Here is a 22,206-nt window from a genome sequence, read left to right on the forward strand (position 1 = left end):
ATTATATAATATACATACATTTTTGTAAAAATATAAAACAATAAAATTCAATTGAATAGTTAAAAAGGCACTATATCTATACATGTACATACAATCGATGGAATAAAAGTATGCTTTAAAAACGTACATTTTATGTTTATTGCAAGTTATAGTAAAAGTACAACTATTTTCATTTAAATTTACTTTATATTAAGAAATGTATTAAAAGTAGCTGTTTCTTTTATTATATTTTAAATAAGTACTCACAATTTGTATGTTTACTTTTTCCTTTTGACCTTATATTACATCCATTACAAATATATACACACATTAATAGACCTATTTACATTCACGAATCAGTTTAACATAGCTATTATAACATAACACATTATATGCTACTTTTTATGTTTTGGCCTTGTACTGTATAACATTTGTTTCATTCCACTATTTCTAAACCTTAAAATTCTGTTCTTACTATGTTGGTCATTTACATTTGTTTGTTTACCTTTTTGTTGGACCGTGTGTTTCAGTCTATTACCCTAATACATTTATTTCTATCATATATTAGTTTTAGTATAGGCCATGGAGTTTGTTAGTTTTATAATGTATAGCAATGTCAAACATTATTGATGTTTAATAAACAAAATGTAAAATATGTTATTGGAATGTAGGGTAGATTTTCTAGGAACGACCTCCACTTATTATTATTTAAGGAACCGGTTTGTGTGCATGTTTTGAAGCTGGTCCGGGGTGCTTTCGACACTGAGCACTCATTTAAAACCTATCTCTCTTACAAACGGACAAACAAAGTTACATTATAAAATAACACATGTTTGCATTCAAAATTCTTTACATTGTGGAGAATAAAAAAAATGAATACTGACGAAAAGAGAAGAAAAAAAAAAGAAATCGTATAATATATGAAAACGGCCTAATTGTTGATTAAAGCTATTTTGTAGGCCTATATTGAAAATACTAAAAAATAATTATCTTAACTGAGATTGAAATAAAAATTCACAATTTATTCATTCATTATGTATAATCGGCACCGCCAATGATCTTGTTATAACAAATTGTAATGGTAATTTAACTGTTTCTTGGGATACTCGAGCGGGAAAATGTGATAGGAACATTGTATTAAAACAGGTGGATATGCAAATTTCAGCCTTTTCATCTGTAAATGTATGATTGCAATTTCAAGTACATCTGTATAATAATTTTTTTAAATAGTTCTCTTTCTCACATCATCCGAATACTTCTTCAATTGTTTAGTGTTCATTCTGTAAATAACAATGAAAAAAGCTTACCGTATATTCAGTAAATTACAGAGTATTTTTTGTTTGTTTGTTAGAGTTTGAGTGTCATGGTTTCTAACATTTTTTAAGTAACAAAGAACAAACAAAATTAAATTCAAAGAGGCATGCTCACAATGTCGATGACACATGATCATCAAGTAGTACAGAAAGAAACAATACATTGAAAACTAAGTGAACACAGATTCACATCATGTTCAACTTCTTATGTGACCTACATGTAACATACACGAATTGACGTTGCTTGAACAAATGATAATTACAATTAAAACATGTTAAATTAATCAAGATGTCGGGTTGTATCATCAATGTACGTATCTGTGTGATACGCACTGATACGCGTTCTAGAAATGAGTGTATTCCCCTAGTTTAGGCCTATAGTCTGAACGTTTCCATATTCAATGTCAAACAGCTCCCCGGTGCGTATCGAATAATTTCATGATGATAAACAATGTGTTTTACCGAATGAATGATTTTATTTTAACGGAAAAAATGAAGAAAAAACAATTAAAGGGTGAATGACCAATAATGAAATTACGAAAATTGGTGTATTAAATTATGAGTGACATAATGTTGATTATTTACCGCAGGTGAAGAATCAGACAAACAATATACTATAATATTGGTAATAAATTGATAAAAACGTGTGTGATCAATAAGGCCTAAAAACAGAAATACAAACTTTATTCCTTATGTTTTTTTTTAAATAATATAATTCGATTAGGAAAATATTTCTAAAAATGATACATGTTGTTTAAACAAAGGTGTATTTGTAAAAACCATGTTTTTTTAACTATATTTTTCCAGCCTTTCCCAGTGATTGTTTTTAAAATTAGACCATTTCCAGTTTAAATCAGGCCATACGAAGAAACCGTTGAATTAGACAATTTGCCCGCGTTTTAGTTGAAAAAGATGTCAAAGTTACAAAATATTGTCAAAATCATGCCTATGTAAAATCTATTATAGCTCATGGGGATCAACATTGACCTTCAATTGTTTTAACTTATTACGGAAGCAGATAAGTTGTAGATATGAATTCATGCAAAATACTTACCTCTCGAATATTTTGACGTCATCATATGGTCAGCCGAATATAAAATATATGATTTTTGTCTCTTTCGTCATAACTCACCTTATTCGTATTTCATTTTCCCCCAGATTTTAATATTGTCTAGGTCAATCAATTATCTTTCGCATGAGCAGTCAAAAAATTGAATAACGTGGGTCACTTATTTTCATCTTTACAGTAAATTTCAATCTGTTATAGTTCTTCAGAATGAAAAGTGATACTCATAATCAAAACGTTTTCTGGAATTGTAGATATGAATTCATCTAAAAATTGTTCCTATCGGATGTTGTGACGTCATCATATGGCCAGTTGAATTAAAAATGTCGAATTTTTATTGTTTGCGCCATAGTTCATCACATTTGAAAAAGCGCATCTATATTCTAAGTATTCGAATCTCTTCAAAAATATGTTGTTGCTCAGATAATTTTCTTCCGAAATTGCTATCATGTTAGAAATTGGAATAAATGGCGGGTCCCGTAATTTCACTCATGCTATACAGTATAGTGTATACTGTATATATTTAGACACAAACAGATAGCACACTAACAATATTTTATTTTCTTCAGATCATGATGGCATAATCATTTTCTGTGCGCAATCTTTTAATGTATGTCGTGCACGTAGTGTTTGTTGTGCGGATACCTAACTCATCAAAGTGACGAGTTCAAATATAGTATTATTAGTTTTCCACAATATGCGGATAACTTCTTGTAATCGTACTGTTCTTTCTCCCCCATATGACCTTTTGAATAAAAAAAATTTCATCTTTTGCGTCATAGTTCTTCATACTTAAAAGAGCGCGCATCTACATTATACGTATTCGAATACGTATCACTTCACTTTTGTCTTGTATGTCCGGCTTATAAGGCAGAAAGGGAACCCTTACTGAGTCCTTATTATTGGCGTAATCACTCACTTATCCAAAATGTTATCTATGTTACTAACAGATGTAAATGCTTATGTTAATCTGTCAAAGTATATATTTGTAGGTCTATCCTTAAAAAGGAGAGAGTAAACCTTACTGTAATATATTCTGAATCTATGGACCCGTGGCCTACAGTTAAAATAAACGCAGGCATCATTGCCTGGAATGAATGAAATCTATTCAACATGTTAACATGTTGTTGCTCAGACCATTTTCTTCCCAAATTGCTATCTTCGTGCTTCCTTTTGATGACGTCATCATGTTGGAATAAAAGGCGGGTCCCGTAATTTCTATATAATGTATATACTAAGACACAAAACAGCTAGCACACTAACAATATTTTTTTCTTCAGGTCATAATGGCATAATCTTTTTCTGTGCGCAATATTCTAACGTATGACGTGCACGCGGTGTTTGTCGTGCGGATAACTAACTCGTCAAAGTGAAGAGTTCCAATCTAGTGTTTTTTTACTATTTAATGATAATTGGAGATAACTTTCAAATGTATAAGCTAATTTGAATTATTGTAAGTCAACATTTTTAGTAAAATATTAATTTGATATATTTAAAAATTGGAGGTAAGCTTCAAATTTATAAGCTTAATTGAATTATTGTAAGTCAACAATTTTCTCAAAATATTACAATTTAGTTCAATAATTGGCCTATATCAACCTTACATTGTGTGGAGAAGATGAGTTTTCTAAACGGTTTATGTGTCGGTATTTTTACTTTGAAGTGTGTTATTTGCTGTGTAGATGGTATTTTCGTAATCTCTCTCACGGAATTTTGAAACATACACCAGGTAGTAATCCAATTGATTCACTAGACCTGATTACTATAGAACAATATGCTTCTCAAGTGCTTGCATATTGTGTAGTTAACACTTTCGAAATATTATTAAAATGTTCAGTATGACTTACATTATCAAACATTGTTAATTTCATGTCAACTAATCGACCACGAAATTAAGTTCTCTAAAGTAAATCCAAACGTGACAAACTGAATAGTAGAGAAAAGTAATCGGTTGGCAAACGTGTTTTGAGTAGGCCTAGCACTCTATTCAGGTAAGAAAAGGAACGCTGGAAAGCCGTCGGGATTGTAGGGATCTGACGCATTAAGAACGGCTCAAAATCTCGTCAATAAATACTTTTCATCGGCCTACGAATCAGTTTATGATGCAACTTGGGTAACGTGTAAGCACGCTTGATCAGTTTGAAAAGTTTCAATATTTTAAGTTACTGGTAGATGGCTAATGTTTGGGATAGTTCGAATGTACTACAAATTAGCTAATAACTTAGTAAGGATTGCTAAGGGCTCTGAAGAGAGTGTCCAAACGTGTCTCGATATGATTACTTGACTTGATGTCGGTGAATGAATTATTTATGAAATTCATCAAAATACGGTATACTTAAATCGACAAGATCTGAAACTTTTATTGTGCTGAATAGGGTGGTGTGAAACATAGGTTATTGTACATTTAATCCTGCAGTGTATTACATTGTATATTTATTTATTATCCTATAAAAATCGATAATCTCCACATGGTCCCTGCTGTAATGTATCGTTTGTACAGTAAACTATGACAGTTTTACAGTTGAATTCAGTTTACATTCCTCTTGTGTTAAAGTCCCATGATCTTTAACTAATAGCTAATATTAACATTTATCATACTTTTATAACGATGTGATCAAGTAAATTCTATTATTATTGATTTTCCTCTTCATACTCTCCCAACCAACAACTCACAGCCAACTGAGATTCAATGATACGCCTTCTTAAGCGTGAATACACAAATCGGGGTCATGAAAGGACTATTATATAAATATAAAGTTAGACATTTTAAATTACAATAAGTCTTTAGAATTCGTTGATTCTGTGTATATTCATTTCTTAAAATGTGTTAAGGTATTAGTTCTTAGTTGATTATGTTGTATAGGCCTAATAATTAATGACAGCGTTCTATATACTTCGACCATGCCTAAATGCTCTCTCTCGAACTTGTTTTCCTCTGAGTTGATGTTTTCGAGGCGTAGTTGATTCTTTTGTCGTTTGCAACTGTGCGTATTTCGCTCGATTAAATTTAATAGAGTGTTTAACCTGCTCATTCTAACGTCACTAATAAACTTGAATAAAAAAAACGTTTACGGAATTAAACACATGATCCTAAAGTTACTATCTTAGTCGTTAATCTGCTACTCTTTTATAATTGAATATTTTTTTAAAGCACAAGTTATGAGTAATACAAACAATAAACATAATTTTAACACGTCTAGGCCTATAAATGTGGGAAATTATTTTATATTATCTCTGCCATGTAGTGAAAAAAACTGCCATCATTGTCGATTATTTAATTTTAAAAGACAACAAAGAAATGAATAAAAGATTTATATAGAATTGAATTAATGTTTAAGGATAATTCTTCACGACAGTATTGTTTGAATGTCATCCGGGTAATCATCTATTTTACAAATACAGTAGTAACCCTCTTATGGACACCAATATGTAGGGGACATCCTCCTTTCTATAAGGAGCAATATATTTTAACACTAGACCATAAAATATTAAAGGCAAATTTACACAGATGAGCGGTAACGTAGAATGTGTATCTTTTCTCAGCGGAAACCGCCTGGTCACAAGGAATAACATGTTTCTATATTATTATTATTACCGTTAAGGGAAAATTCTATCAAAGGGACACTTCGAGTAATACTATAAATTGTTTGTTATATTATAAAGAAGGACATAAGATGTTTAGGCCCGGAAAGTTAAATTTCTAATTAGTTAAATATCCTAATTTATTCCAGCAAGGTATCGAAACTGTGTCGATGTTATAATCTTCCAATCATCTCGTAGCCGATCTAAGATTGATTTTTTCATCAACTTAATTTCACGACTTTTTGATTTGTCATTTTCACGCTTGGATGTTGTTGATGATAATTAAGCGAAAGGGTTCGACGAAGCAGTTGATCGAAATTCATTCCAGTACAAACTTTCTTCATAATATCGCCGGCCAACTGTATAACCAATGCTTAAGTTGTTATTTGTACAGCTACAAAATGCCAACTTAGTTGCAGTTAAGTGCCCTAAACTAACTCACTTTTCAACAAAATGGTGTCTTGTAAAAACACATATCACGTATCGTCGACGTAAGAATTAATTGCCGTTCTGAATGGCATTCATTGGGATACAATTAGCAAGAGTTACCGCTCCGTTTAACGCATTGTGTTTTGATGCGGTTTTTGTAGATACATGTTTTTAGAAAGCGTCCTCTCTGTTCTTCAAGAAAACAACTTTTAAGTAAATAACGGAAAGAATATTTCATAATTGAATTATGAACAGCACAATTTCAACATTAATAAACAGATAATTTAATCTTATTTCCCGAATAATGGTGTGTCATTATCAATGATATTGGTGTAATATAATATTTGTTTTGTAGCATGACATTTAACAGATTTTTAGAAATATTACAGTTAATGCCACTAAATTGATTAGGCCTATATACAATAATATATTTATTAATTATTCTTTCTTTCATTCAATTATGAGGACAGACAAAAACACATAAAATCAAAGTAAAACAAGAAACTCTTTTTGAACGTTTTATTTACCATACAAGATGATACACTTTAATTTATGTTGAAACACCAACGATATTATAAACATACTTCATTCCGTTTTCCTGTAATATTTCAGTATATGCATTTAGGACGTCAGCTCTTTGTAAATACATAACCAATATTCAATAAATGGAGAATATAACCTAATTACATAACCTAACCCATGACATTGTAAGGACAGTTTTAGGAGTTTATTTTTTTTTTCCGTAAAAAAAACAGGGGAAATATCTTAATATGAAATTATTTCTAAAAATAATTTTATAGAATTGTTGTTCTGAGCTGCCATTATGTTTTCCTAACTTTATGGAAACATAACACCTGCGGATCGTAAATTTATTTAAAGCATTTCCATGCTATTCAAAGTACAATTTACCAATATTTTATTATTTATTAGTCATCTAATTTAGAACATTACATTAAACTTGCCACTTAAATTATCAGTAATTAATTATAACATTAAAAAAACACATACGTGCTTTTAGAACATAAAAATAATAAATAGTAGATAGCACACCTTCAATTACGTTAATATTGAAGAAACACATAAAATAATAATTGTCAGTTTTATTTTATGACCGAACTAATTATAGAGTCCTACAGTGTCAAAAATGCCCTTTAATTCTTTTGATTTCGTTAAAATCAAGCCTTTAAGATAATTGTTCAAGAAATATTTAATATCTTATAAATCTAGTATTCTACTACTTCTCTGAACGTCAGAACACATATACACATCACAGCAAGGATTCCGGTTGAAGTTAAAACAGAAATAAAAATACTATTATGTTACATCTTGGAAAAAGGCGAATAATAATAATTTACAACCTCTAAATTTACACAATTTTCTACAATATACAATAATTAAACATTTACTCTTATTATTACTATTCTTTTTACATTTTTCAATTCATTATCTTGGAAAAAAGAATTAATGAACATGTTTGTTATGAATAATTCCAAATCTGTGTATAACCTATTTACTTTGTAACGGCGTCTAATTATCAAAACAAAAACGTTTTAAATAACCACCCCTATACAGGATAAACATCAAATAGTTTATCACTATTTTGGTTTACATTATTTGATTGTATAATGTTTTATGTCTGTACCAAAAGATTCCACGCCTTTCATTAAACAGTGTATGTTGTTTACACTCAAATCAAGACATTTAATGCTGATTCTATAGGCAATCGCATCAAATAAATGTTCAGTTCGACTGGGTTAGATGCCTACAATTTGAACAACAATCTACGCAAGAGACGAACTTTTGTTAGGATCTTGTGATAACCAATTTTCTTCAGTATTTCAATCATAATCACTAGATAAAATATATTCATGTATTGTTTTTATTATACTGTATAAGTACAAGGTGTTATAAATGTTTTATTTCGTACATCTCTTCTATTTCCAGTGGCTTCTGAGTGCACATTACAATTGGCCTTCATCTTCTGTCCGAACAGATTGTCTCTGAAATAACAAAATAGATACTTTATAAGTAACAGTATAATCCATTAAATCATTAAACCAAACAATTATCTCAATTGCTTTAAACTGAAACTCTTTAAGTAATAGTGATATAAATAACATTTTAATAATTAGTGATGTTTTTCCAGAACCAGAATAATTAATGGACATTGTCATGTTTCTTTCATTCATTAAAAGTAAGTACAACATATGACCATTGTGTACAAATACACCAATTAACTATTTGATAACAAATTGTCACAATTAGCGTCACCTTATTCTCTTTGACGAAATTGTTATTAACATTTGGAAGATGACGAGCAAGTGTTGAACAGTGTTGAGGATCGAAGATGTGATAATAATACAAATTATTAAACTTACATGTAGTTCCAAATGTTCCATTTTGACGGCCATCTTTTCTTCCACTCATATCACGCATCAATCCACTAAAACTATACTCTGCCGCTGTCGGTGGCCTCATTCCAAATGCTGGGAACATCGTAGGAGGGTAAGGATTAACTAGAGCTAACCCCCTACCATACGGTGCGTATGCAAACTGCATATGTGGGAAGGGACCGCTTGATGACGCCATTGCCGCTCTATCCGTTGCACTCAGAGGAGAAAACGCAGATTTAATTCCAGATGAAGCCAAAGGCGCTGTTGGCAAATAGGGACGATGCGTTACGTATGATGTACTGGAACTTGTTGTAGGAAAGGGAAACGTGGTTGTAGATGAATGCGTTGCGACCTGTGCACCGGGATGGTTAGAAAGAATTTGTTCGATAGATTGGACCAAATCACCATCACAACCTTGAAGAATTAACTCCAGTACACTTTTCTTTTGAGAGGGGAATAATTGAATTAAAGTGTCTATTGGCTGTTTGCCACTATGTTTAGCAGCTAAAGATAATGGTGACTCTGGTGTACTGCTCTTCTCTCTTTCACGTCGACTTTCTTTAACAGTTTGTTCATCACTAACGTTTAATTTAGGGGAATGTTTATGAGAGGGCGATCGAAGTGGAGAGGCATTGCTGCATTCTCTACTTGATGGTGAATGCAGTCCTGGGCTAACTGTTCGTATATCTACCATGCTTGAGACTGAACTTGGCGGGCTGCTTGCTCCGTTCATCATTGCTACAGCTGAAGGTGATATTTGTGAATTAGCATGAATAATTTCTAACTTTGCTCGTTTTCCGTCTGAAAGATATAAATAATAAATACGTTTAGTACAAATAAGCCGAAACAATTATATGCCTGTACAGTAGCTTATTCCAAAAACGACTAAATAAAAATAAATTTAACAATAACATTTAAAAAACATTCAAATAAAAACATTGTATTGTTCTAGTAATTAAAAAAAAAATTGTTTAGTCTATACTATTGTGTCTGTGAAACTTCTAACTTGGCCATGACGTCATCATAACAGTAAATTGGGAAGTTGCAGACTATAGTGAAATGGGCGTATCGAAATAGTAGGAGCATTCATTGATGAAATTAGATAAACTCACTTGCCATAAAGTATTCAATAAATCCACATCACACGATGACGCTACAGTCACGTTTACTGCAGCAGACTATCATGGTAAATTCGATATTAGACGGGAATCAAGGAGGTGTGCTACTGTACACACAATCATAATGCCATTTTGTTACAGAAACTTCGACCATCATTGATTGCTACCACATACGGCGCATCTTTATCTATTCCTAATAACCATCAACGGATGAATAGACAACATTAATATCTCAATTAAATATTAATAGATGCCCCGGTAATGACTAAAGAGGTGTTGGCGCTCATGTGTATTCTTGCGAACCGGATCGATTAAGACAACAAATAAGTATCAAATTAATTGTATTCTAAATCGGCGATTATTGTATATCACTTCGAAAGCTAAACATACAATTAGTTTCATTTTAGATAACAGCAATTACGACGTTTTCTAAATCAATGGAGATTAAATACAGTTTTCAATAAAATGTATATGTTTGTTGTTAAAATGGTACAAATCAGGCGCATACTTATATGGGACTTCATAATTTGATTATTGAAACATCACAAATACCACAAATGTATAGGCCTATTAAAAAAAAAACTGTTACAATAATTTATTTATAACTTATGCTAATGTTTATGTTATGACTATCAGAATTATGTGGGTTGATTAGTGTATTCAAAACTACAAAGATATAACATTATTAATAATTTCCGGTGTGGTTTTACCAAGAGGAGTGTATACATTGCGGTAAATTTTGCACATAGGCCCATGATTCATCAATTTATGTATAAGTTAGTTATAAATGTATGTATACAGTAATAATAAAGTCAATAAAACAAAGGCATTTCCAGCGAATACAACTAGATACTACCAAATATTTGAATGACATATAAAATCTACTCCAAAATAACGAATTAGTACGGTACGGTACAAATAATAATAATACAAAAAATAAATAAGATATAGCCTAATTAATTATTTTGTTACAGTATAAGGTTTTCTCAATAAACCACATAATTTGTTATAGTTTTCCAGATAAAACTACTATTTAGTTTCAATTCAATTTACTGACACGTGAAACCCGTTAATTCCTGTGTATATAGTTTGATTGTTTGTATTTCAGCACAGAAAGGTTTCATAACCTCAGAAATTTACAAGAAAGGAAACTGTACTTTATGATTGACTATGTAAAAAGTTTGGCCTAAAACAATCATTGCCGCAAGGGCTTACAAAGTTTCCAACAGCATAATTGTAACGAAACTTCACAGATTGGCGTTTCCTATACGAAGACTACCTGCGGCAAACTGCAACCAGCGGTATTATTTTATTTATACCATGAGTTATAATGGACACACCTGTTTGGAATCTCTTATGGCAACAATGTCACTCAATCAGATCTATTCGTAGTATTATTTGGCTCTATTATTTATATAGTATTTTTGTCAATAATTTTCAATTACACAGGATAATCGGAAATTAACAATGCCTGTGTCAGCCCCGTGTCAATATCAAAGTGTTAAGGCCTAGTTACACACAGTTCAATCAACGCTAAAATATGTAATATATACCTAAAGTTGGTGTAAGTTTAGAATAAATGTTGACAGTATCAATCACATGGTATTTTGTAATGGAAGTATTAACATTGAAAGTGTAGCCTACTTTTATTTAGTATATCTTTTCTATTACATTTTGTCAGGTGAATTGTATAGCATTAAGCTTTGTTCAAGTATCGTACAGCACACACACAATTCTGTGAATATACTGTATTACAATTGATATGCCTAATAATTTTAAATAATTATTTAGATAATAGCCTTTTAATTATCGATATCTATACTGAAGAAAAATTCTAATGACTTCGACTAATAATTTCAATCAATAATAATAATTAATAATAATAATAATAATACAAAATAAATAATTTAATAAGATATAGCCTAATTAATTATTTTGTTACAGTATAAGGTTTTCTCAATAAACCACATAATTTGTTACAGTTTTTCAGATAAAACTACTATTTATCTATGTTATAGCAGTTTAATAATGAGTATAAAACCGTTATTAAATTTAATTGTAAAAAAAATACGATTGGCCTTACTAATAAGCCATGGTAGAATAACACGCTAATATATAATATAACGAACATGTATCATGTAGTTACAGCCGAGACCACCAAGCTAGAGTACAACGAGTAAGCCTCAACGAAATATATCTATTATACTAAAATTATGACAGCGTTCATCATATTCCGGATAATGTCAAATTCATACGGCTGACGTAGCCCTAGGCCCGTTGAGCTGGTGTAACCTTTTGCTAAAGTTGTCGCTACACAGGGGCCTAACGAGTCTTTGACAATCGTGTGATAAATTAGTCCTACTGGAAAGGACTATAATGATGGCTAATTTTTAAGTGTATAGATTAGGAAATCAAAGGCGTAATCTTACTACATGTATTTAAGTACTCTTTACGGTGGTATAATTAACTTGCCTGATAACAAGGATGAAATTAGGAACATGAAAAAACCTTAATACTGCACCGGTAATATACATTATTGCATATATTTCATTATGTATTATAATTTACTGTAGGCTTGCTTGCAACATTATGTACGATTAATCCATGTTTTTTGCGTTTAATCTTTTTTTCTTTTATTAATTTGTTTGTCTGAAATTGAATTTTACCAAATAAATAAAATTAAAAAATGTTTAGTAATATTACAAAACGTTCATGTGAATTGTTACTTCCTTTCTACGACCGTTGCCGTCGATGTCATTTTATTGCTAATATTATACACCATCTTGACATAAGCAATAGGCCGAGATACTTAGCTATGCCATCTCTACTTTCGTTTGTTATTTATACATCTACCGTATTATTCACTCAAGAGCTTTTGTAAAGTTTGTGGACTTAAGTAAAATTAATGGTATCTTTTGTAAACCCTGTCTAGCCAGCAGAGTTCTAAACAGGTCAATTAGGTTAAGACACTTTATATACCAGTTCATTAGTGCTTTAGAAATCTAAATTAGGTAAGTACTTACTGAAGATGTTTCAGTTTGTTATCAATAAAACGTTACGTTATTACATTATCACCTACTAATTCCCTGATTTGCGGGGCAAATTGGTCTTAGACACCAACAAAACAAGACGTGTTCAAAAGACTATGGAGATAAAAGAATCTTAAGTTGAAAAGATTCTGTAAAAGTGGCTTGTTTAACATGACAAATCAGAGTGAATGACAGGATAATAGCCCATATTATAAAGCGAGTCGTAGATAATGCCAGCACCATAGAGGTGGTACAAAGATACTAGAATAAAACGTTTAGTATCGTCACCTGCCATCAAAGAAATCAACAATCAGAAAAGATGAAACTTAAGGTTACTTTCCCTGTCGTAGTACTATACAATTCATTTTTTTCTCCATCGAATAGCGAAGCAAAATTACTCCCTTTTCTCTCTTTTGTGGGGATTTACCATTGTATTTTTAGTATAAAAATGCATAGTTTTGTAATAAATTTATATTTTATTTTATATTAATATCACTTTAGGTACGCTATGATTTTACGGTTATAAATAAATTTCGTGGAAGCAACACTTTCTATAAGAGTTATTTTTACAGAGACTCATCATAAACATTGCTATAATTTAGGCCTTACCATGAGTATAAACTCAGCAAACAATCCACATGGTTAAGAACTCGACGCAGAAACGTAACTGTTTCAGATAACAATAGGTGTTCATAATCTAAAAACGACGGTTTTAATCCGTCTTTTGTGTATATTCGTCTGAGTAGGCAGAAATTAAGTAAAGAGAGTTTTTATACACTTTTAACGCGAGAATAAATAAAAATAGTAGCCGTTACATGTCATATTTTTATAACGCCATTAGCGTCAATTATAAGTTTCAGCCGTAATTAAACTCTGTAAGTGTATCAATAAACATGCCTTAAGTATAAGCCGCAATTATGAGGTCAAAAAATCACATCTTAGTTACGATATCCTGAAAGTTAGAGAGTTATAATAACAAAAAAATCGAATAAACTTATCACCATGGTAATAAAGTTCATTTATTTAATTGATAATACAAATATATAAAATAACTATGTGTTCTTATTTAGGACCGTTAATGTGAATCAATGTGAATATCTCTTTCCATTAAAACACACAACATTGTTTTTAAAGTAATTTGGGTTGAGAGTATACGGTATTGAAAAAAAGATAAACCTTAACCGCAATTAACTATTTAATAAAAGAATCAGTTCAACAGCAGAATATTATTTACTATAAATTATAAAAAATAAATAATGAGACAACTTTTAGTTATTATTGATTATTCATAATAAATAATATTTTTTTCATTTAATGTATTTTTCTTTAGATCTTCTTTGTTAAGAGTTTATCTTTACACGTAATACACGTGTTATTACCTCTAACAACCGAAACAAATAAGTTTGTAACAAAGAGACACAATCATAATTGATAGCCAAATATACATGATTCATTCATTCATTCATTTCATTCAATGATAAATAATAAACAATGTCATATATTTAATTTCGATTTGACGGACTGGACTGGTGTTCGACGACGGTGCGCTTTATTGATCGTTATTGTTTAGTGTTTTCAATTTAAGTGCTACCGACAAAAAAACACATTTCATATTTCAATTATACACTCAGTTTCAGATGCATCTGCCCGTAATATGGATAATCTTAAATCTTTAGGGTTAACTTTCAAAGTTTTACAAAACCCAAAAACATGTTCGCTTGGTTAGTAACACTCGGTGTATCACACGTGTGAATTCCAAAACACTGATACTTCAACATAACCAAATCGGTTGACTGGTGTATTTTTTTGTTGTGTTTTGACGGCATAGTTATTTTCTGATATTTTATAACTGATATGACTGACTAATGGACCGGAACGAAGGAACCATTTCGGTAAACAACATATTCACAAAGTAAATAATTTGCCCACGCCTTACATGTCATTTAATACTTCTTAAAGGTTGGAAAATACTTAATTTATGGGATTATTGTTTGCCAAAATGTGTTTGTTTCAAGTGTGAGTAGTTGTTACATTTTATTTGGTAATAAGATCAGTGTCCATCAAAATTAATCAATATGTCAAAAACAAACCATTTTAAATATAAACAATTATCAATTCCTTAAATTTAAATTCTTCATGATTAACATTTGATTTTAAATTATAATTTCATTTCTCATTTTAATTACAGTATTAAACCTAAATATACACCATCATCATTTTAATTTAAGACATATTTATACAGAATGCCAGGAAATAAAGCTGACAACTGGTTTGCATTCTTGTTTGTTAAAACATTTTAGAACAAAAAAAGAAACGTTATACAGTGGAATGACGCTGGGGCACTAATATAGAAAAAGAGAAAATAGAAAAATGTTTTTTTTTTTGTAATGAACTTGAAACTTTGAATAGAAGTGAATTGTTGTATTTGTACAGATATATTATATTAAACTGTAATGCGTAGTAGAAGTTTAACTTGTTCATTCTTATACTTTTTCTATGAACGTGGAATATAACGAACAATGTTTGAATAATATGAAGACTTTTATTGTAAATTTAAATTATTACAAGTAGGAGTGTTTGTTTTTAATTATACATTTTTTTTATGTTATCACCTGAGAAAAAGTGTGAACAATATGGTGCAATGTTGAATCGTTAATCCCGCCCTATAGAAAACTGATTTAAACTGACTTGCCTTCGAGACACACTAAACACGTCTTTATAAAGTACCTTTTAAAAGAAAAACAATCGAAAGAGCTTTGTATTCATTTACGAACTCTTGTTACACTTTTTAGTAACCAAGTCAATTAAAACTAATAATCTTTACAACAGGTTTAATAATCTACTTTAAATGGTGAATACAATACAATATATTGTGTATGGTACCGGTAAATATTAAATGGTAAATTTGTAATTTACAATGATTTAAATTGACGTACAACAAGTTGATGTTAGTGTTTGGTAGGTGTTTAATTGTTTAGAATATTTTGTACAGATATCAGACGTCAGTAGAGTTATTGTTAATAATAATACTATTGAACATTAACATTAAAAACATATTTGTTTATCTAAATCATTTATGTTACTTTCATTTTTAAAATGTTTCCAAATCAAATAGAATTGATAATATTACGCACGAGTTTAAATGTTGATAAAGATTTTAGAATTGAACGAGTTTGTATGCGCGCGTAATTTTTATGGTAGTTCAAAATTTTTTTCACAATTGTTTGTTTATAAATGTCTTTATAAAGGTAAATAATACTTACGGTCCCATAACATCCCCAAGTATCCATATCCTAGAAAATGGAGTTAGCCTTTATATTTTTGTTACATTGTGTTTGATTTTAATCACGATAACATTGATCTGAACCAACACGCGATAAACATCAGGTTTTCTACAGTTGAATTGAATAACACGTTTGTAATATAACTTCCGCCGTATTACAAATACTAACAAAAGTTCATTCTTTTTATAAGCCATAATAATACGATTGCTGTGTATATTGCGGTACAAATTCAATGAAACAAACGGCTTTGAATTTATAAAATGGTAATTAGAAAAATATATAAGTATATAACATAATTGATATAGAATAATATAATGTATAAGTGTGCACTATTACTCATTTAAATCATTGTAAATTAAACTATTTACCAATGTACAATACATATTATATGATATAATATTTTTTTTTTTTTATCTTATGTGGGTTCATCCCACTTTTATTTCCATACCACTGTTCTCTTTACATATATTTTTCACTATACACTATACATATCATTATATTTACAATGTTTGTTTAATCATCTGTATACATATACTTATTTAAAGAGTTTTATTCATTTGTTTACATATTATCACATTGATTACATAGCTTCCTCTTTTTAAACATATTATCTGTAACACATTTTCATTAACAAGCTTATTTTTTTTCTTACATAGTTGTTTTTGATTTTTTTCATCTACCACATTTTCATTTAACAATGCATATTCTCTGTTATACTCATTACTTACTAAATGTTTACTGTTAACATAATATTGTTCTCATCCTTTAACATTAATATTCATATTTTTGTTCTTTAATGTTTACAAAACCAGCAGATCCTTTTTTGCATCTATAACTTCTTAAATTTTCATTTAACTTTTTTACTTTCTTCTCTTATGTGGATTCATTCCACTTTTTTTTTTTTACTTATTTTCTTTAAAAAAAAAAAAAAAAAAATATGATATAATATTTAATATAGCATAATACGTGATATTTGTAATGTAATGTAACGGTAGGTATATTTGATTAAACACAGATTTAATAATCGAGACATAATAATATATAATGTACGGTACTTATTTATTATATGTTTATGTTATTTGCACGCAGTGTATTTTTAGAATGATGTTGGCGTACCGGTACATACGAAAAAATCAGCATAGACCTATAATTCTGTAATTTACGATAAAGTAAAAATGAAAAATCCAATAATCTATTGTAGGGCCTAAATATTGATTGTTGGCAGTGATGTCCGAAAATTACTAAAGGATCAAAGAAATCCAATTATTGTTGAAATAAATAAAAATATGAAATTCAATCTTTATGTGCTTAGATTGGAAAGCATCTGAAAAAATATATACCTAAAGTAATAGACATGGAAAGGACTTTATAAAGACTTTGTCTATACGTTTTATGAAGGAAAGTTATCTCGTAGCTAATTAAGCTAAGGCCTATTGTTCTTAACGGATTTTCTATGTTTTTTCCCACCCTTTACAATCGATTCCTTATTAGGGAAACAAACCTTCAATTGCTACGCATATTCACTATCGATTCAATGACTTTTGCACCTTGGGTCATAAATTATCGACTTTAAAACAAAAGTAACTTATAATCGCTATCAACCAACAAAGAAATAAACCGATATCAAATATACAAATGTATAAATGAATAAATATTCGTCTTTCATGCATGTTAAACTCATTAATTATGAAATAATTACTAGTTCGTTAATCATTGTAATTAATACTATTGTGCATATTAAACATGGTTTGGCTTAAATGATGCATGTTTTATTCACGTTTTCGTTTCCCTCACCTAGGGCCTTCGAACAACGTTATGTTACAAATTATATAGACCTACTTTTTGAAGAAAACATGGTAGGCCTAATAAAAGAAAAATTGATTTATGAGAAGCAAGAAGAAACAAAAGATATCAAATTCCGAATTTCTTAGGGTAATTGGTACTCGCAATATTGTACATCGATTGTCATCATGTTTAAACTTTCGGAAGAAATCAAAAAATTAATCATAAAGTTCTTAATATAACAAGTATAGTGTACTACCTGGTTCATTTGTATTGACTTTTTTTATTTTATTTTACTTTTTTTTATTGAATAAAAGGGCGATACATACAGACTGTTTCATAGTTTATATAGAGCACAGCTAGATAATAGTCAATAGTGACATTCATTTCGTTTATTATGAAATAAGTACTTCAACAAAATTTTGAAATAAACTGTATATTCTTACCAGGACTGTCAAGTTGTTGATATGGATCTGCTCTCTTATGTGTTTGTACTGCTACACCGTTCATTGCATAAATTGCTCCGTCCGTTGTCTCATAATAAAGACCTAATTCTTTTGCTTCGTTCTCCTCTTGTGCCTGTTGCCTTCGTAGGGCCACTTGCGCAGCCATCACCCTCTGTCTTTCTGCAATAAGGGTACATTTCGCACAAACACAGTCCCTCCATCTACAATATCGTTTATGTCCTTTCAAAGCGGAGACAACTCCGTGATTTCGGCATCTGGCGCATTTTGGTGTCCTGGGGTATGGTTTATCGGCCCGGATAAGTAAAGTCGAAGGGCCTCCAGAATGTGGTAAAGAAATATCTGACGATTGCTTAGCATCCATTTGTCCGCCTACACTCATTCTTCTTGTCGATCAGACTTCAACTCAACAACTAAATGCCGATTATTATTGAAATTCAATTTATTCTCCAGTTAAACCGCTTATGAAAAATTGACCCGGAGGTGCCAAGCTCGTACTAATGTCACAACTTCTTAGCACGAATATCTTGTATCGTTCAGGCTCGTGGCTGTGTCTGTATTGCTACATACAACAAAGTGTGGCCCGCCCTCTTGGCTCTTTATCGCTCGTTACAATATTTCGTCAAATGTGACAGTCACCTCGACGGGTTGTCCATTACTTGACGAGTTTCTGATTGGCTGTTGTCAACTTAAGATATCAAACTTAACCGTGACGTCACAAATACGGTATACTGACTTTTCAATAAGGTCACCACAAACCATTGTAAGGTTTGGTAGTTACCCAATGTTTTGTCAAAATCGAGATCTGAACAAATATAACGGAAATAAAACATCATCAATGATAATAAAAGAGTACGAACAATTTAACTATAGAATACTGTCAATACAGACCTACTTTCTAAAGTGTATTTTCACAGATCTGATATATTTTCTTAACTGAATTAACTGAGGAGAGTGTGCTAGACTCAATTAGAAAACAAATTACTGCCTTGAATACCAAAATAGAACATAAGTTCTCTAAAATGAGTGCTAGTTTCTATGAAGTAAATACTAAGGTAGATGAATTAAAAGCAAACATAAGTGAAATAGATGAAAACGTAAAGATAGCTGACGAAAAATGTATGTAATAAGTACTTCCATAGAACAGATTGAAGGTAGACTAACAGAGCTAGAGAAAGAAAATCCAGAGTTAAAAAAGAAAAAAAATCATTCTTTCTGCATCTAATATATATATATATATACTTCGGGGGCCTACCGGTATGTGCTGTACAAATAATGCCCTAGACCAGGAGTCTAGGGAAGAAGAAGAATGAAGAAGAAGAAGAATAAATTAAATACACTAATAAAATGTAAATAAATAAAACCAAACGATGTGTTTAACCTCATCCCATGCAGATCTATTTCAAATATTTTGTTGTTGATGTCTTGTAGTATTATAATTACTAAAATGTATAAGACAACATGAGAAAATGAAATATTCGTTAATATCTATTCATTCGGTCATGTTATTATTCTTTATATCTCAGCTCTAAAGAAAACTTAAAATACAGTGTTAGCCCTATTTATTCTTGAAATACGGTATATCGCATAGAACGGATTCGAATAAATGCAGGTTTGGCCTAACAACATATAGGAAGAATCAGATAATTTAAATTTTTATTTAAATTTTAAAAATACAGTTTTGTATAGGATGTAACACATACTGAAAAGTAGCTTTAGGCTAGCTCGTGTTGTACATTAGCCACAGACAGGATCCGTGATCCTTGTGCTAGGCTGGCGAACTTATCCCCGCGTGACCTGTCCTCAGGCAACAAGCAGAAGCCTCATAAGTGTACGATAAAAATGTAATTTATCTTTTTCGTTATCAAATTTTATAACAATCAGTCAATTAATAAAATAAAGTAAAAGTCGGTGAAATATGAATATATTCAATTACCAGTTCTTTTTTAAAATCAATATTGTAAAATTACTTATATTTTAATAATATAGGCCTAGGCCTAAATATAAAAATGGTATTTGATTATTTAATATATCTATTTTTCTGTAACTGTATTGGTTTTCTTAAACAAAGATAAATATTGCTGATATTTGACTGATTGGCTTTTATTTTATAAGTGAAATGTTCATGTTCTTGTTCTTACAGAAAACATAAACTGTATCGTTAACCTTACTTTTTGTTTTAAGGATCCCCTCTGGCAATATCCACGGAATAGCTGGTAACTCTCGACCCAAGGATAACGTGTAACAATTAGCCGATGATAATTAGGCCAATTAACGGCTTAGAAACCTGCAAATACACCACACCAACCTATCGTGAATAAACAAAAATAAAAACCACGTCGGGATAGCGCTACGAATGCATCTAATTATAAGTATTAAAATACACAACACACACTTCTCTTTCAAAAGTAGCCCTAATAAAGAAGGTCTACTATATGCACACTTTAGATTTTGACGTGTGTCTATTTTTAAATACACTGCTTTCCTTCAGTCCTGTACAATAGATAAATTAAAATGGTTTCTTGTAAATAACAAAAACTTTGAATAAAGATAGTAAATAATATTAGTTGATTGATTTGCGAAGATAATAAGCGACAGTCAATCTCAGTTGACTAACCATTGTTAGGAGCAAAATCATTGTGGCTATAGCTACAAGAGTAACAGGGCCAAAGGCAACTTTCGGCCAGGAACAAATCTTCAATCCGTGTGTCCGTATTTTGTGGGTTATCTTGGGGTTAGGGCCTAAATAATCCCAAAGTTGAACATCTGCGGGTAAATCAGATCTGATAAGATGAAACTGAGAAACTAACGATTATGCTTTACAATAAGTCGATTACAATCAATTAGCCTACACTGGAGAAAACAAAGTTACTATCAAATACATTACACAATAGAACATTCGATGCACTTTAGTCGGATTGTACAGACAATGTTATTTTTGTCCTACAGTTTTATTGCTCGCCACGAACAATACACAGCCACCTGTAAATATTTGTATTATAAAAATATGTTAATAAAGTATGACATTAATTCTTATGTTGATTATGATTTTATATCCTTAATTTAGTGATCGTTGTTTTTCTTAATTTGATTCTTATAAATTGTAATCTGCGTCTTTGTGCCTAAATTTTGCATGTTTACTTCTTGATTCTACAGTAAATGTTTATAAATGAATGCTTCAACTCTTTTCTCTCTAGGGGTAAATAAATTATTGTTTGAATATTAAAATAAAAATAAAATATGTAGGCCTTACATACTTAAAATCTTCCATTGAGGTTTGCAACAAAATTTAAAAACACTAATTGTTTATGCCAAAGCGAACTTGTGTTTCTAATTCCTCGAACATCGCAAAATGTAATCAAAACGAACACTTTATTTAATGTTTCTATTTTACGCAACCATTTTTTAAAGTCCCTTGTGGAACTTTATTGTTTGCAAAAATATTCAACTAATGTGGTATTTATATACGTTAGTGAAGTGTTTATTGATAAAAAGTCGCTTATGTTTCCAATATATTATCACTACGTGTTTGTATTCTTGTAACTACTGCATTGGAAACTAATATGGTGGTAAACACTTATCACAAATGTGTTGTTACCTTCACGAAATAACAGTATCGGGAAACCTTATTGAAAATACTTTTGTTCACATAATAAAGATATATAGTATCTATCAGTGAACCACCGTAGCAGAAAATCAGTGTGATCCAAGAAAACGAGGCGTGAAATGTGAGTTTTGATCTTGAATTCTTTTTCGGATAAAAGAAT

General features: G+C 30.5%; 1 protein-coding gene across 1 annotated transcript; it reads right to left on the minus strand.

Moving 5' to 3' along the window:
• Positions 1-6,878: 6,878 nt before the first annotated feature.
• Positions 6,879-19,037, minus strand: LOC140052168 (doublesex- and mab-3-related transcription factor A2-like). Its single transcript, XM_072097604.1, has 3 exons — positions 18,422-19,037; positions 8,748-9,563; positions 6,879-8,369 (listed from the first exon to the last, which is right to left on the minus strand). Coding segments are annotated over exons 1-3 (1,218 nt in total). The 5' UTR covers positions 18,822-19,037; the 3' UTR covers positions 6,879-8,367.
• Between the last annotated feature and the right edge of the window lie 3,169 nt (positions 19,038-22,206).

Source organism: Antedon mediterranea, chromosome 6 (assembly GCF_964355755.1).
Source record: "Antedon mediterranea chromosome 6, ecAntMedi1.1, whole genome shotgun sequence".
NCBI classification, from domain to species: domain Eukaryota; kingdom Metazoa; phylum Echinodermata; class Crinoidea; order Comatulida; family Antedonidae; genus Antedon; species Antedon mediterranea.